The sequence below is a fragment of the Misgurnus anguillicaudatus genome, chromosome 5 (assembly GCF_027580225.2).
Source record: "Misgurnus anguillicaudatus chromosome 5, ASM2758022v2, whole genome shotgun sequence".
In the NCBI taxonomy this organism is placed as follows: Eukaryota; Metazoa; Chordata; class Actinopteri; order Cypriniformes; family Cobitidae; genus Misgurnus; species Misgurnus anguillicaudatus.
Window position 1 is genome coordinate 27,412,135 of NC_073341.2, and position 14,701 is coordinate 27,426,835.

Below are 14,701 nucleotides of genomic sequence, written 5' to 3' on the forward strand. Positions count from 1 at the left end.
TTTGAAAAGTGACTCGCTGCACTATTTGTCCAAAGGCCGAGTCCAACCCGAAGTTATAACTTTCACTCTGTCTCTGTGTGGTAATGGAAAAGCCCCGCAGCGCCGGAATGCAAAGCCTCTATCTTTCCTCTTCCCTCCTCACGGACTTTACTGCAATAGTGTAGCTATTGTAACTATGTGACTCTGTTAGTGTTGTCCAGTTAAACATTCTCACACCCCTGCTGATGTTTATCAGACACATTTGATCTTTGCACTGCAGGGTTGTAATGAAATATGTAGGTGTGTGTTGATGAGACAGTTATTATGTCATTTTCCTGTTTTGCATGGTCGCTTTTTTGAGAAAATCTTTATAGACTCTGGGAACAGGGACACACACATACACACACTGGCCTTCTGCAGCCAAACCTGACAGGTACTGATCATTTATTTATATTTCTACATTTCCAACACAAACTCAAAAAGATCGTACTGTTGTGTACATTTATTCGTAGCAGAGTCCTTGACACCTGAAATAGATCTGTGCATTTTTAATGAGCTCATGTAAATTGTGTTTGTGGATGGAACCGCCCCCCACTGCGTTTTGACCATCTGTTTGCTTGTTTTGTTTCAATTTAGAGACTCGTATCTTGTGTTTAGCTTGTGCAATACTACTGGGACTTACGAAAATGTGTTTGTAAAGGCGTTGGTATCTCATTTTGCCTATTAGAAGAGTTATGGGACTTATATTTTAATTTAGATTGCTGACTTATATATTTATTTGACTTTGTGCCATGTTTCAGCCTTGTTATCGCTGTCAAAGTGGACCATGTCTTCAACTCAAGTCTATTCTGAAATACTGTATACGTTAAAAATGCACGCAGATGTTTGATTAATGTATTGGCTCAGATTTATCTCGTTCGCTTTACAAACACATTGTCTACATTACTTATGGCTGTCAGAATAACCATTAAATACGCATTATGATACATGCACGATTTGTGACTCACTATCATTTTGTTTTTGTTGATTTACTAATGTATCAGGGTGGAAGATGTCATTTCTAAATGGGACAAAATGATTCATATATTTTAAACAATTTTATATATTTGCAATATACTGATGTACTTGTTTTTTAATGTTTTACCTCTTTCTTTGTCTTAATCTCTCCTTGTATCACTTCTTTCTTTCAGCGCTGTCAACATGTCTAAGGCCACTGTCAAGAAGCTGCACTGGCGCTCAAAAGTCCAGGAGAGCTTCGTCCCACTGGGCGGAGCCTCGGGAGAGCTGGGTGTGGCCATTGGGGGCGGTGCAGATTATGGAGAGTTCCCATTTGTTACAGCAGCACCTGGAGGTGGAGCCACAGTTGGTGACATCATTCTTGAGATTGGGGGTACACCTGTCCTTGGATTAACCTTAGGAGATGTCAGAGGGGTTCTGAATTCATGTCCACATCCCATTCGGATCAAAACAGTCTCACCAGGTACTTATAATTATTATTATATATAGAGGGAACTGGATGGTTTGGATGCTGGATAACTCCAGATCAAATAACGGTTGAATGGTACTGCTGTGTCTGTATAAAGTGGTGGTTTGGAGAGTTACAAACCAAGATTTTCTTATTGCTTCACGTTATGATAGATCTGACTGCAATTATTAACTATATTACCTGGGTTATATAAGATCTTTACATGCTGTCACTGACAATATACAGCCCAAATTATATTGTTGACATCTCTCTGCTACCTGTCGTTGTCCCTGAGGAATTTATTATCCTAATCTAACCTGCCTAAGCATGTCAGTTTATGATGTTGCATGGGGATTTAATTTACTTTTTTTCATGTCTAGCTTCTGTACGATTTAGTGTAAAGAATCACTTTTCTTGACACCGTATGTTAATGCTTAATGAAGGCATTTTCACTCTTTCTGCGCAGTGTCTTGGACTAACAAGTAAATGCCAAATTATCATATTTCCTTTATGAAATGCAGCATCTTTGGTAAACTAAATGTGAATTCTAAAAGCTTTAATAAAGGCGGGGTCCATGATCTCTGAAAGCCAATGTTGACATTTGAAATCACCTAAACAAACACGCCCCTACCCCAATAGAATCTGGACTTTCTTTTGATAGACCCGCCTCACATATACGCAACCCAGGCAACGATGTCATTTAGTAGACACGCACCTTACTGCTGATTGGCTGCAAGTGTGTTTTGGTAGGCAGCCCGACTCCCTTTTCCAAAGCGTTTTTCAGAAATCATGCACGCCTTTAAGTACATTTCACAACAAATCCTAATATCATTGAAAGATTTAAGATGAGGTTAAAGGGATAGTTCAAGCTATCCTCAATTTATATGATTGTTTTTAGACTAACAAAATCTGAGTTATACAAAAAAATAAGGGTGTCACAATTTCGATTTTAAATCGAAATCGATCGAAATTAAGTCACAACCTCGAACTTTTAATTAAAAAATGGAATCGTCGATGCTGCCACACCCCCATGTCACGTCTGGTCGGCTTGCCAAGCAGGAAAGAAAACACGTGTTGAGTGCCTGTCAAAAGATAGCATGGCAGATGCAGGTGACACCACGAGAGCTACTCTTTACATGGTAAACAAAAAACAGCAAGCGCCTCCCTCCTTCAGCTGAACTCAATCAGAACAGAGAACGCACGCGTGCACAGCAGAAAGGACCGGTCGTTTCTCTGAACTGAGATCTGTTTAAGTTTCAAAACAACTAATTTCAGTTGCTTAAGAGTTATGAAAACAGCATTTAAACATGACTTATTAAGGTAAAGTCTCACAATCTCATCTGACGGTAATAAAAGCGCATTTTTAAGGTGCAAAGTACTGACAGATGTTCATCTGACAAGAAGTTTTGTGTTATCGGGTATGTGCGTGTACCATATTTTTCCACTGGCAGCACGACTAACATGCCAGGGCATCTCGGGGTTCAAGGTCAGATATTATATTTCATAAAAGTCTATTCTAAAAATGGCATAGCAACCTGTTCTTTAAAAAAAATGTAAAAATCAAGTGTCGAATTGAACCTTAGAATCAAAAATGTAATCAAATAGAGGATTTGGAGAATCATGACACACCTACTAAAAAAGGTCTCGGATGTTCCAAGCTTTATAATAGAAGTAAATGGTGCTTCTGGTTTGAACCACCCCAAAAATATATCCATCCTTCACAGAAGTAATCCACATGGCTCCAGGGGGTTAATAAAGGCCACTTTAACCAAAAAAATGCATCTTCATAATCATCCGTACCTTTTATAATAATCGTAGAGTATTGATAGGTTTACTTAGTTTCCTATCAGACATGATGCAACAAATTTTAGTAGCATAGTTAACAGATCGGTCTTGCAGTACTTGATGTCATACAGAAGTGCCCCATAAAGTCAATCACATTTTCGAAAACAATAGTTTATTCGCTTGATTTAGAGCCAAATGATATGTGACGCAGCCATAACCACTTGCGGATGAGTTCTTTGTTTGTGCACGTTTTTACACTCGTAATGCATACAAGATACTTGGTCCTGATTGGTTAACGCGGCGTGTTTTTCTGCCAAAGTTCAAATCTTTCAACTCGCGCATGAGATGGAATCGCGTCTACCGCGCCGTGCTAACTGCCTCATTTGTGCCGCGAGACCTCCAGACGCGTGTCAACGCGTCTTCACATTGACTTAACATTGAAATCACTCGCGCTTGACGCCTCTACCGCGGCTGGTGTAAACGCAGCATTAGGCCAGCTTTCTTCTTACATCCTATTTTGAAGCATGCATCAAGCATCATTTGCGTCCCCCAATGCCTTACAATCCTTGCAGGTATTCCCCAAACTTCCTGAAAACATGGTGGCATGATTTTTATTTTTCATTCCAACGGATGCTTACTCTGCATTACTTCTCTCCTGCTTTTGACACTTCTGCATTTTGTCAAGAAATGTCCATTGTTTCTGAGTTTCCATAATCATAAGTCTTGCCCCATCCATGTTGGATGTTTATGTTGCATTTGTGTCATGTCACAATTATTGCAATTGCAAGTTTCCAATCGGTGAATCTATCCCTTACAAAAATGAACCATGGTTTTAACACAGTAATGATAGTTTAACTGTAGCATTTATTGTGCAAACATAGTAGCCACACATTTACTCATGATTTTTGCCTCTGGTTAAAGGTAGTAGTACCTTAATAAATTTTTGTTTGATCAGCAATTTTATTATAGACATATAATATGCTTTTACAAGTGCATTCATTGGTGGTCTGTTTCGTAAAAGGCTATTATTTATCTTATTACGTGTTATCCCTTATGAAAATTAACCATGGATGTATATTATAGCACAACTGTAATAATGATATTATATTGTTATATGGTTAGGACACATACAGTATCCCACTCTATGAATTACACTGTGTTTGTTATTAATAATAACGTGTTAAAAGGACCCACTATACTGTAGGTTATTTTTAGGTCTCCATATTTCTCCAGTATGGTGTTGGATGTTAAGTGAATGTGATATCCAGTACTCTATCACTTAACCTCACCGGAAACCTGGCCTGACGGATTGATCGCTGCCTTTGTGGGGAGGTGGAGCTGGGCATCGTATTGTAACAGGGCGGGCAATCCCCATACACAGGCTATAAAGACCATCAATATCCTGCAAGCCGGCTGTCATCTAAGGTCATAACACACTTAAAAAAATTAATAGATCAGAAAGAAATGCTTCGCCCTACCTTTCCGATGTGTCCTCAAGTTTCTTATGGGGGTTTATCACGTGTTATTGTGCGCAGAGAAAGGACCACCGGCTTATATTAAGTGCACAAATCAATACCGATACAAAGAGCAGGGAGAACAGGTCCTGGTTAGGTGCTCTGCAGTGCTTGTTTGTGACAGTAGCACACTGACCTCAGAGACTTCTGCAGTCTCAATGTGTTTGGAGCTGAGAAAGCGAGTGGGAGGTCTAAGATGTTACTGTGGTTACCTACGGTGTATGAAATTGGGGATGTTTGCATTTGTTTAACATGAATATGCATATTTAAGGTGCATTTTATTTAAGGTCTTACTTTGGCAAGTCAACTTTTCTCATATTTCCATGGCGACAGCAGTGGTCTATTTGTAAATTTGTCAGCAATGCAGATATAAGAAGAGGGTTCTTCATTTTATACGTTATTATCCAGTATAGCAAATGTGTGCATGTGTATATTTATCTGCATTTATGTATTTCTGTGTGTCGTTTATAGGTTCAACTCTTTGTAAAGATTTGAGACTTTACCTAAGCAAGTGTTTTACACCTGGATCCATGGACAGCCAACTCCAACAGGTCATACGAGAAAACCTCTACCTGCGGGCCGTACCCTGTAAGTGACACACACACACGCACACACACACACACATACATGCATATGCTGTGCAAGGCAAATACTGTTCGACTTCAAAACTATGTGTTTAAAGAGCACCTGTTATTTGATTCACGATTTTACATTTCCTTTGGTGTGTAAGTGTGGGTTAGTACATGTTAACGATATGCAAAAGGTACAAATCTCAAAGTAAATGATGACGCAAGTTATAATTTCCAACTTAGATCTCTTTTCTTGGACTACAACGAACAAAAGGATTGTAGGCAACAGTTTAACTGATAAGGTGTCGGGTCATTTAAACGCGTAAAACGGTTTTCTTTTATCGGGGAGAGCCCATAAACAGCGAGAGCATAAAAACGATCGGCACAGTTAGTTCATTACCCCGATTTCACATGGTATGTAAACACCTTAAAGGTCACATTCTTTCTGATCCCATTTGTTTTACCCTAGTTAGTGTGTAATGTTGCATAAATAATACCTGTAAAATGATAAAGCTCAAAGTTCACTGCCAGGCGATATATTTTCTTTAACAGAATTCCCCTTTCAAAGCCTACAGCGAACGGCCGGTTTGGACTACAGCCCTGCTTTAATGACGTCAGTAAAACAGTTTTTTGACAAAGCTCCACCCACATGAATACGTCAGTCGCAAGCTTAGCTGCTATCGAATCACAAAACACTAAACAAGCTACACAATCAGAACTTGTTACGTATTTCTGAAGGAGGGACTTCATAGAACAAGGAAGACATCAGCCCGTTTTTAGGACAGTGAAAACAGCGGTACACAGATAAGTAAATTGTGTGAAAAATACCACTTTTTTTACATGTGAAACATGAACACATGTTATATTGCGCACTGTTAACACAATCAAAGCTTAAAAAACACAGAAATAACGGGATCTTAAACCGGTTTTCTCGCAGTTTTGTTTATGTGCGCATGTCTCCGCTTGTGACATTTATCTTTCACACGCGGAGACATGCGCACATGAAAAAAACTGCGCAAAGTAATGCATAAAAGTCTCCGCTTGATATGAGGAGAGATACAACAGTATAGCTTAAGACAGATTTCCCAACGGCTTTTTGAACAACTATAGACGGACGTTTTCATCGGACGCACGTGTGCTGACGCGATACACTTCTCGATCCGAACTTTACTTCTGGTTTCGTTTTTTTAATGGTCTGACTAGTTGCTAAACTGATCTCTTGAACAAATGCCTCGTCAAAAATAACAAATGTTTTGGTTTCCTAGGTAATCTATCTGTTGTTTTTTTTGCTTGTTATATAAATAAACTACGTTTAAAGAACTTTGTTGTTATTTATTCTTAGTGGAGTTTACCGGAAGTTATGTGCGGACCACGACAGCCGCTTTTTTATGTTGTTACTACTGAAATCGTCTATATGTACTATAGGCGGTGACGTCACTACCTGCAAGAAACCTGACAAATCTCCAAATCCCGTGTAAACGCAGTTTTCTGCAAAGCCGGTTTACTTATTTGCATGTAAACACATGAAAACAGTTTCTATAATAAGCAGATTTTTGATAGTTATCCACTTATTCTGTGCATGTAAACGCACTTATTGATAAGGTAGTAAAGACAATATTAACTCCTGTTAGTATTGCATTGGGAGCTAATCTTCCAAACATGGTAAGGAGCATCACATTTCTGGGTAACGACAGAGGCCAATCACAACATTCTGGCTAGCTGGCCAATCCGAGAACACTGCGCTTTTCAAAACAATAAGCTTTGTACCAAATCAACACATTTCAGGAAAACAGGGCATAGATAATGTACGGTATGTGGTAGTGTTGGGCGATTTGCCCCATTGTGAGATCGTCCTGTTGTCAGCCTGTGAAATCGCTGAAACACGATAGGGATACAAGATAGGATCAGGGCAATAGTTTACTCGTTTATTTATTTTTACATTTTTTTATTAATTTTTGACACTTGATTGGTGGAGAAAAAAATCTGATTTACTCTAAGGGCAACACTGTAACGACTCCAACCTTTCTTAAAACTGATTGCATTAATCCGAGTGCCCATAGGCACTCTAAAAATTTCTGCATGCCAGGGAAACCCCTGTGCACCTAACAACCTCTCTAATGCAAGGAAATGGCAGAGCCATGCGTATTACAAGCTCATGTGCGAGGAAGAGTCTGAGTCATGCGCATTACAAGTTCAGGTACTAGAAGGAGTCCATGCCGTGCACGTTTAGGTCTAAAACGTCATTCACACAGCACTTTGGTCCCAGAAAATACCCGTAAAATTGGCAGACAAGTTTCTGTGCGAACGCATACACGTCCCTTAAATATTTACGGTATCTGTGTGAACGCACACACAAATTCCTGCAAATCATTTGCAGTGTGAATGAACCAAAAATCAAACGATCCCAGACAAATCCCGGGAGCATTTCCCATGTATTTTACGTAATGTTTGTGTGAAAAGGGCTCAAGACGCGTGCATTACAAGTCCAGGTGTGTGCGAGATGGAATCCGTGCACATTACAAGCTCTTATCGCTCAAAGTGAAACCCACAAACCCTCTCATGCGAGGCAAAGCACACAATGCGCATGTTAATGTGAAACTATGATGATTATAATAATACCTATCGCCAAGTATCGTCATGATAGCCTATCAGCACAACCCTAGTATGTGGAAAATAATGTGTTTTTTAAATTCACTAAAACTGAACATTTATATTTATGCTTTTATTCAGAGTGATTTAAACTGCGTTCACGCTCATCTGTACATTACCAAACCCTTACATATTGAGTCCATGACCTTTACGTTGCTAATGCAATGCTGTACCAGTTAAGCCAGAGGAACATAAGCCAATGATCATAACACAAGAGATCATTACCTCAAGAGAAATGCTCATTATTCAAGAGAGATGTTTTATTGTCAAATGAAAATGTAATGTGCATGACTCTGTACATCATTAATTTTTTTAATGTAATGCTTTTCTATATTTAAATTAAAATATGTAAATGCATTTATATGATATTAGGCTAGACCTAAAATGCAGCACTCGCTTTTATACAATATGTCACATGGGTCTGCTCCATCTCTCTCTCTCTCCACCAGAGAGTTCTTAACATGAAAAAAATGTAAAGGCCTTTCAGGAAAACAACTGCAGTCAGTCAAAACACAAAGACAATAAGAATGACAAAAAACAGAAATGAGATACTGAAATGCTTCAGCCAGCAAAAACGTGCATGCAGTCAACTCATGCTGTAATGCTTTCAGAGACTGTAAACACGTTCAGTGTATTTCCACGTCACGAACGTCATGCAGAGCCAAAGGTTTTGTCACTTTGAGGCAATGTAATGCACTTTAACCGTAGCCATGGCAACTGTCATCAAATGTCACAGCAGTGCGCTCATTGTGAACGGCACCGCTTCATATTTTGCCTTAGCAACAAACGGCAACTATTTTCAGAAATGATTGCGTGCATTTATTAACGTATACCGTAGCACCCGCCGGCTCCTTTAAAACATCAGGCTCTCTTTGCCATTACAGCTGATGCATTAAATCAGTTCTGCATGATTCACAATTTGCTTTTTTTGCTGCTCTTGATTCCAGAAGCTGCACATTTGTCTTTGTCTCCAGTCTAAGATTCCCTGCTGTGCCTTTTTGCACTCCTGAGCGTGCACGCATACACACAAACACACGTACATGTAAGCACCTGAACGCACACCCGTTTATACAGTACATGCTTGTGAATGTACACTTATGCCCGTACACCCAATCATGTTTTATTTCAAACTAACTGTATTTCGTAATGTAAGCACTTCATTATTTCGACACTAAATCTTGCTGTCACATCTCTGAACTGATTATAGGCAATTAGGAGATTGAGAACTGTAGAAAAGATGCTCTTATGTTTTCCTCTCTAAGGACAAAAAAGCACAGATGTCAGTAGAAAGATGGATAGCTGCATTGAAACCAGGTTTAAAACACTAATGGACAACATATGCAATTGCAGTGCATGGGGAATTTGAGATTAACACATTTTTTCTTAATACACATCCTGGGCCTTATTTGAAATTGTATATTAGAAGGAATAACATAACATTTTCCATGTACTGTCATTAGAATAAAGGCAAGGTATACAGTATGCTGTGCAATGTCATAAATTTTATAATATCTGGGGACAATGCAGTGTTTTGTTAATAATGGTATGATTTACTCTACGGGGGCTGAAGGCTTTTAAGTCATTACAATCCTGAGTTATGTTGAATAACTGCATTACCTCATAAAACCATGTTCCATTCCTATTGAAGACTTCAGAGCCATTTGTTAGGTTGGCAAGGTCTGTTGATCAAAGCAAGCAAGTTACTCGCTGAGTGTATACACTGTATGTGTTTTGAAACGTTGAGGTTGTCCTATGTCAAAATGCATTGGTAACCTGCCTCAGGAGGATCTAGTTATCCTAACTTGAATTTGAGATGGAAAGCTAGGAGAGAGTTGTGTAATCTCATCACTGTGTGATTATAGACCATTTTGTAGGATTTAAACAACACTGGTCCAAAAGCACTTCCTGTTTTAGTTTTTAAACAGACACTGAAGAAAATATTAAAGGGATACTCCACTTTTTTTGAAAATATGCTAATTTTCCAGCTCCCCTAAAGTTAAACATTTAATTTTTACCTTTTTGGAATCCATTGAATCTGAATCTGCAGGAGGCGCAATGATATAGTCGAAAATAGTCCCCTTAGTCACTTTCAATGGCAGGGGACTATTTTTGGGCAGTGCGTAATATCACTACGCCTGCTGCAGCCATGTTACAGCAGCAAAGTCCTTGATTATTACGCCAGATTGAGAGTATCGTTCCTAGCCATATCTGCCTAGAAAACTGCAACTTTTAATTTTTTGTGGGTCTTAGTACACAATTTAACTACAGAAGAGTCAAGTTTTAAATAGGAAAAATATCCAAACTTTTTGGGTTATGTTTAGTGCGATGCTAATGGTCTAATCAGATACAATGGATTATGCTAAGTTATGCTAAAAGTGGTACAGCCAGACCCGGAGATCAGCTGAATGGATTCCAAAATGGTAAAAAATCAAATGTTTAACTTTAGGGGAGCTGAAAAATGAGTATATTTAAGTATAAGTAATATTATAATGAGTATAAGTGGAGTGTCCCTTTAAAGCAACACTATGTAGTTTCCATGTAAAAATGACTTACAGCTCCCCCATGTGGTTGAAAAGCGCAACAGTGCCTGGTATCAGACACTCTTCTGCAGGCAGGGGGAGGGGCGGGGCTGTGTGCTCTACCCTCCACCGCCACTTTCAGAGTGTGCTTGTAGCAGCTAGGAGGCTGCTCAGGTTGCAGCAACAGTACAATTTGTCCAGTTAAAAGTTGTTCTATCACTGAAATAATTTTAGAGACATTATTTAAAGGTAAAAAAACTACATAGTGTTGCTTTAATATTAAATATTACAATTTAGAACTGAATCAAAGAAACCATGGGAGATTAAACTCCGCCTCTTTATCTAATCAAGGTCAATCAACTCACTATGAATCCTGTGTACAAGTGTGACAGCTGTGACTCTGATTTTTTGTGGTTCACTATGTGAACACATCATAGCGACAGGCGGGAAGTATGACGGTGATCTCATCTGCAGCTTTTTCAGATGCATTAGATTTTTAGCAAAGGGAAGATGCAACTTTATGAAAAAATAATGGGCGAACTCTTAAAAGGTCCCACGTCGGTATAGCTTTTGGCATTTCTATTTTTAAATTCTGAGTTTGATGGTTTAAAGAGCTTGGTTGTCTATGAACAATGTCATGTAATGCCGTCTTTGCTGAGTTAACCACACATTGTTACTCGTAAAATTTTGTTAATTATTTTATTTAAAAAAAAATTCTATTTAGCTTTATTGAAAAAAATATTTTTATGGTGTTTATGTTTCCCTAGCTAACCAAACAAGCAATTTTGCATTTCAAGAGGTTTACTAGCCATACAAACACAGCCCAGACGTCTAGGCTAAAGAAAGGCAAAATTTGTGGTGTCAGTAAAAATGTAATAGACGTCTAACCAAAGCCCAAAAATAAATGGAATAAAATAAAGAAATAAATTTAACCAAACACCTTGTAAGCACTGTTGACTTTGCAAAAATTATGGAATATTATATAGTTATTTAGGCAAAAAAGACATGTAACTTTTGGCTAGAAGTTGGTTACTCGTAGCCGGGCTATATAGAATCTATAGATAACCTAGACCACGGGTCTCCAACCAAGGGCTACCACAATGGATAAAACAACCTGGAGGGCACCTTTTTTGATATAGTCTACTCAAAACGTTTTGTTTTACTTGTTGATTAATTTTTTTTTACTTGTTGATATGTTTTATTATTGTTTAAAATGTCAACATTCATAAAAGAAGCCAAGCTAATATAAAAGAAATGTAATATATAAACATTAAAATCAAGGTTATTAATAGAATGTGCTTGGGGGGCATCTCACAGACTCCGTTTGGGCAACCTGATACCCGCGGCCATGTTGGAGACCACTGACCTAGACGCTGAAATGGCAGATATTGTTTGCTGGAACATCTGTACACTACATAACTTTGTAGAACATGCAAATTGTTGGCTCCATAGATAAAATATTAAATTCTCCCTCATTTGTAAGTCGCTGTTGATAAAAGCGTCTGCTAAATAAATAAATATATATAACACAAAATACTTTTACATAGTCCGCTGAAGAGATACTAATCCATAAAAAGTATTTTTTATTCAAAAGTACATTAAAATATTGTCTCTGCACCCAGGTACAACCAGGCAGCCACGGGATGGAGAAATCTCAGGGGTGGATTATAACTTTGTGTCTATTGAGGAATTCTTCTCCCTGGAGGAGTCTGGAGCCCTGCTGGAAAGTGGGAAGTTCAAAGGTATCGGTATCTCATCCGACTCCTTTACATTCAGTGTGGTTTAACATCTAATCAGTAAGTTTATTGCTTTCTGTATTCTTAATCTAAATCAAATGCATTATTGGTTTACAGTTAAAACTATTATTCAACAAAAACAGTCAAGTGAACTGCATTCATAGAAACACGGTAAAACAGGCCTTGTTTTGGGTGTTGTTTAGCAACGTTTGTGTATGCATGCATGCATGTGTACATGTGTGCTTTTGAGCACATGGTGAGGGTCAGGGCGACACGCCAGAGCCCCAAATGTTCGGGCCAATCAGGATAAAGAGAAGCATCATCCAGACTGCAGAGAAAAGTGCTGTGCTGGCTTAGTTCTGTCTTCCAACAATTATTAGCAGAAATAGCTTACATTAATGGGAAGAAAACAAGCATGTATGCAAACTGATACCTGAGTGATGGCTTTGTTAAGGCTCCCATACACATACACGCAAAATTAAAATGCAAACTTTGACATATTTTAAAGATGCTGCTCTTAGATTTATGAATATAAATTTGCTGACTTGTATATTTTACTTTGTGTCTTTGGAAATATAATATTCATATGATCTGTCCATCTTGGTGTCCTGTGGACTTTGAGGGGATTTTTGGGAGCTCAAACAGGAAGATTGCAGATCATTGGTGCGTGTAAAATTACGGTTCGGTGACCGAGCGTGTCACTACGGAGCAGTTTTTCTGCTGACCAGTCAGATCTGTAGTTTATATTTTTACTTGCTAAAATCTTGCTTGCTTTTCATGCTTGCAAACCTTTTCGCTGGCTTCATCATAGGTGATAAATTCTGTTTTTAGCCAAATAAATTTTCCTTATATGCACAGTAAGGACATCTTTGCATCATTTCCTCAAATCAGAACCCCAACCACACTCCTTTCCTGTCTGTCTGTACAGAAGAAAAGAGGCTTTTCTCAGTAATCCCTGTTTCAGTTTTCCTGTCTTCATCCCCCTCCCCATTCTCTCTCTTTATTGCATCTCTTTCTCCAGCTGTAAATAAGACCGCAGAGCAGAGAGAAAGTTTTGCTGTGGTTAAATATCTGTAAAAGTGCCAAACATGTAGCCATGGTGCGATAGCTGAGTCAAGCTGAGTTTCTCTTGGCTGGGAGAGGATTGCACAGCCATAGTGGTCTTATTTTGTACACTTCATAATAAATATTCAAAATAGTTTTTAGAGAAAATTTTAACATTATAGTGTGCCATGCTGTTGATCTGATTGCTGAGAGAGTTCTGGAACAGTTTCAGTTTCAGATGAGCTATAAGGATTTATGAATGTCATGATCTAGGCCAGCGGCAGCTGAGAGAGGCAAAAATTATCATAAAATCAGAATTGGTGACACAAAAATGTTTAAAAGATAACTTATGGCACAAAAGCCTCCAAATGTATTCGTAAATATAAACAAAATGTTTTAGGATATAATTTATTTTTACTTTGATTTGGTAAAGGTACATCAAAAAAAAATATTAATAACTAAATAAATAAATAATAAATATTTTATTCATTTTTAATCAATTTGTTTTGTTAGAAAAATAAAGATTTTCCAGTTCAACAGGAAGAAACAGCTCAATTGTGCACAATAGCATAAAGTTGAAAACAAATTATCGTGTCAAAGATTGCTACTGTTATCACATATAACAAATTGTGCCAAAAAGCCAGTGTTTTGCATTTTCAGAAAAAGGTTTTGTCAGAGAGAAGAATGAATTGTGCCTTTAAATAACTCCATCTGTACAGGGAACTATTATGGCACACCTCGGCCGGTTCACATCGGACCAGACAGCCCCCCCATTACGTACCAAGAACATCGAAACCTTCTGCGGAACTTCCGCACCCGCAGCAAATCCCTCAGCAACCTGGAGAAGGCTGTAGAAGAAGGAGACAATAGTGAGGAAGACTCCGGTCTGTCAGGTATGACTTTGTAATGTAAAAATGACCAGATGAAGACCATGTCTACTCACCTGTTGGCTCTTTCTCTCCTAAATGAGTACCTGTAAGTGCAAGCATCTTGCTCGTGGTATAGTAATAAGGAAATGTTAAAGGATTAGTAAATTTTCTTAAAAAGAAATCCACATAATTTACTCACCATCATGTCGTCCACAATGCTGATGTCATTCTTTGTTCAGTCGAGAAGAAATTATGTTTTTTGAGGAAAACATTACAGGATTTTTCTCATTTTAATGGACTGTAATAGACCCCAACACTTAACAGTTTTAATGCAGTTTAAAATGGCAGTTTCAAAGGACTCTAGATGATCTCAAATGAGGCATAAGGGTCTTATCTAGCGAAACGATTGTCATTTTTGTCAAGAAAAATAAAAATATGCACTTTTAAACCACAACTTCTCGTCTATCTTCGGTCCTGTGAAGTGTCAGCGCGACCTCACCTAATTGCGTAATGACATAGAAAGGTCAAGTTGTGGTTTAAAAGTGCATATTTTTTATTTTTCTTGTGAAAAA

At 38.2% G+C, this 14,701-nt stretch overlaps 1 protein-coding gene across 5 annotated transcripts in view; it reads left to right on the top strand.

The window, feature by feature from the left end:
- Positions 1–14,701, top strand: part of magixa (MAGI family member, X-linked a) — a 55,821-nt gene that overhangs the window by 6,736 nt on the left and 34,384 nt on the right. For 3 of the 5 annotated variants that reach the window (XM_073867884.1, XM_055167649.2, XM_055167647.2), the window contains exons 2-5: positions 1,170–1,459; positions 5,215–5,331; positions 12,103–12,222; positions 13,980–14,153. In XM_073867884.1, coding sequence (XP_073723985.1) covers positions 1,180–1,459; positions 5,215–5,331; positions 12,103–12,222; positions 13,980–14,153 — 691 coding nt within the window. In that variant the 5' untranslated portion in view covers positions 1,170–1,179. Of the gene's footprint in view, positions 1–268; positions 413–1,169; positions 1,460–5,214; positions 5,332–12,102; positions 12,223–13,979; positions 14,154–14,701 lie in introns of those variants that run through there. The other 2 variants (XM_055167648.2, XM_073867885.1) reach the window with 2 other exon arrangements.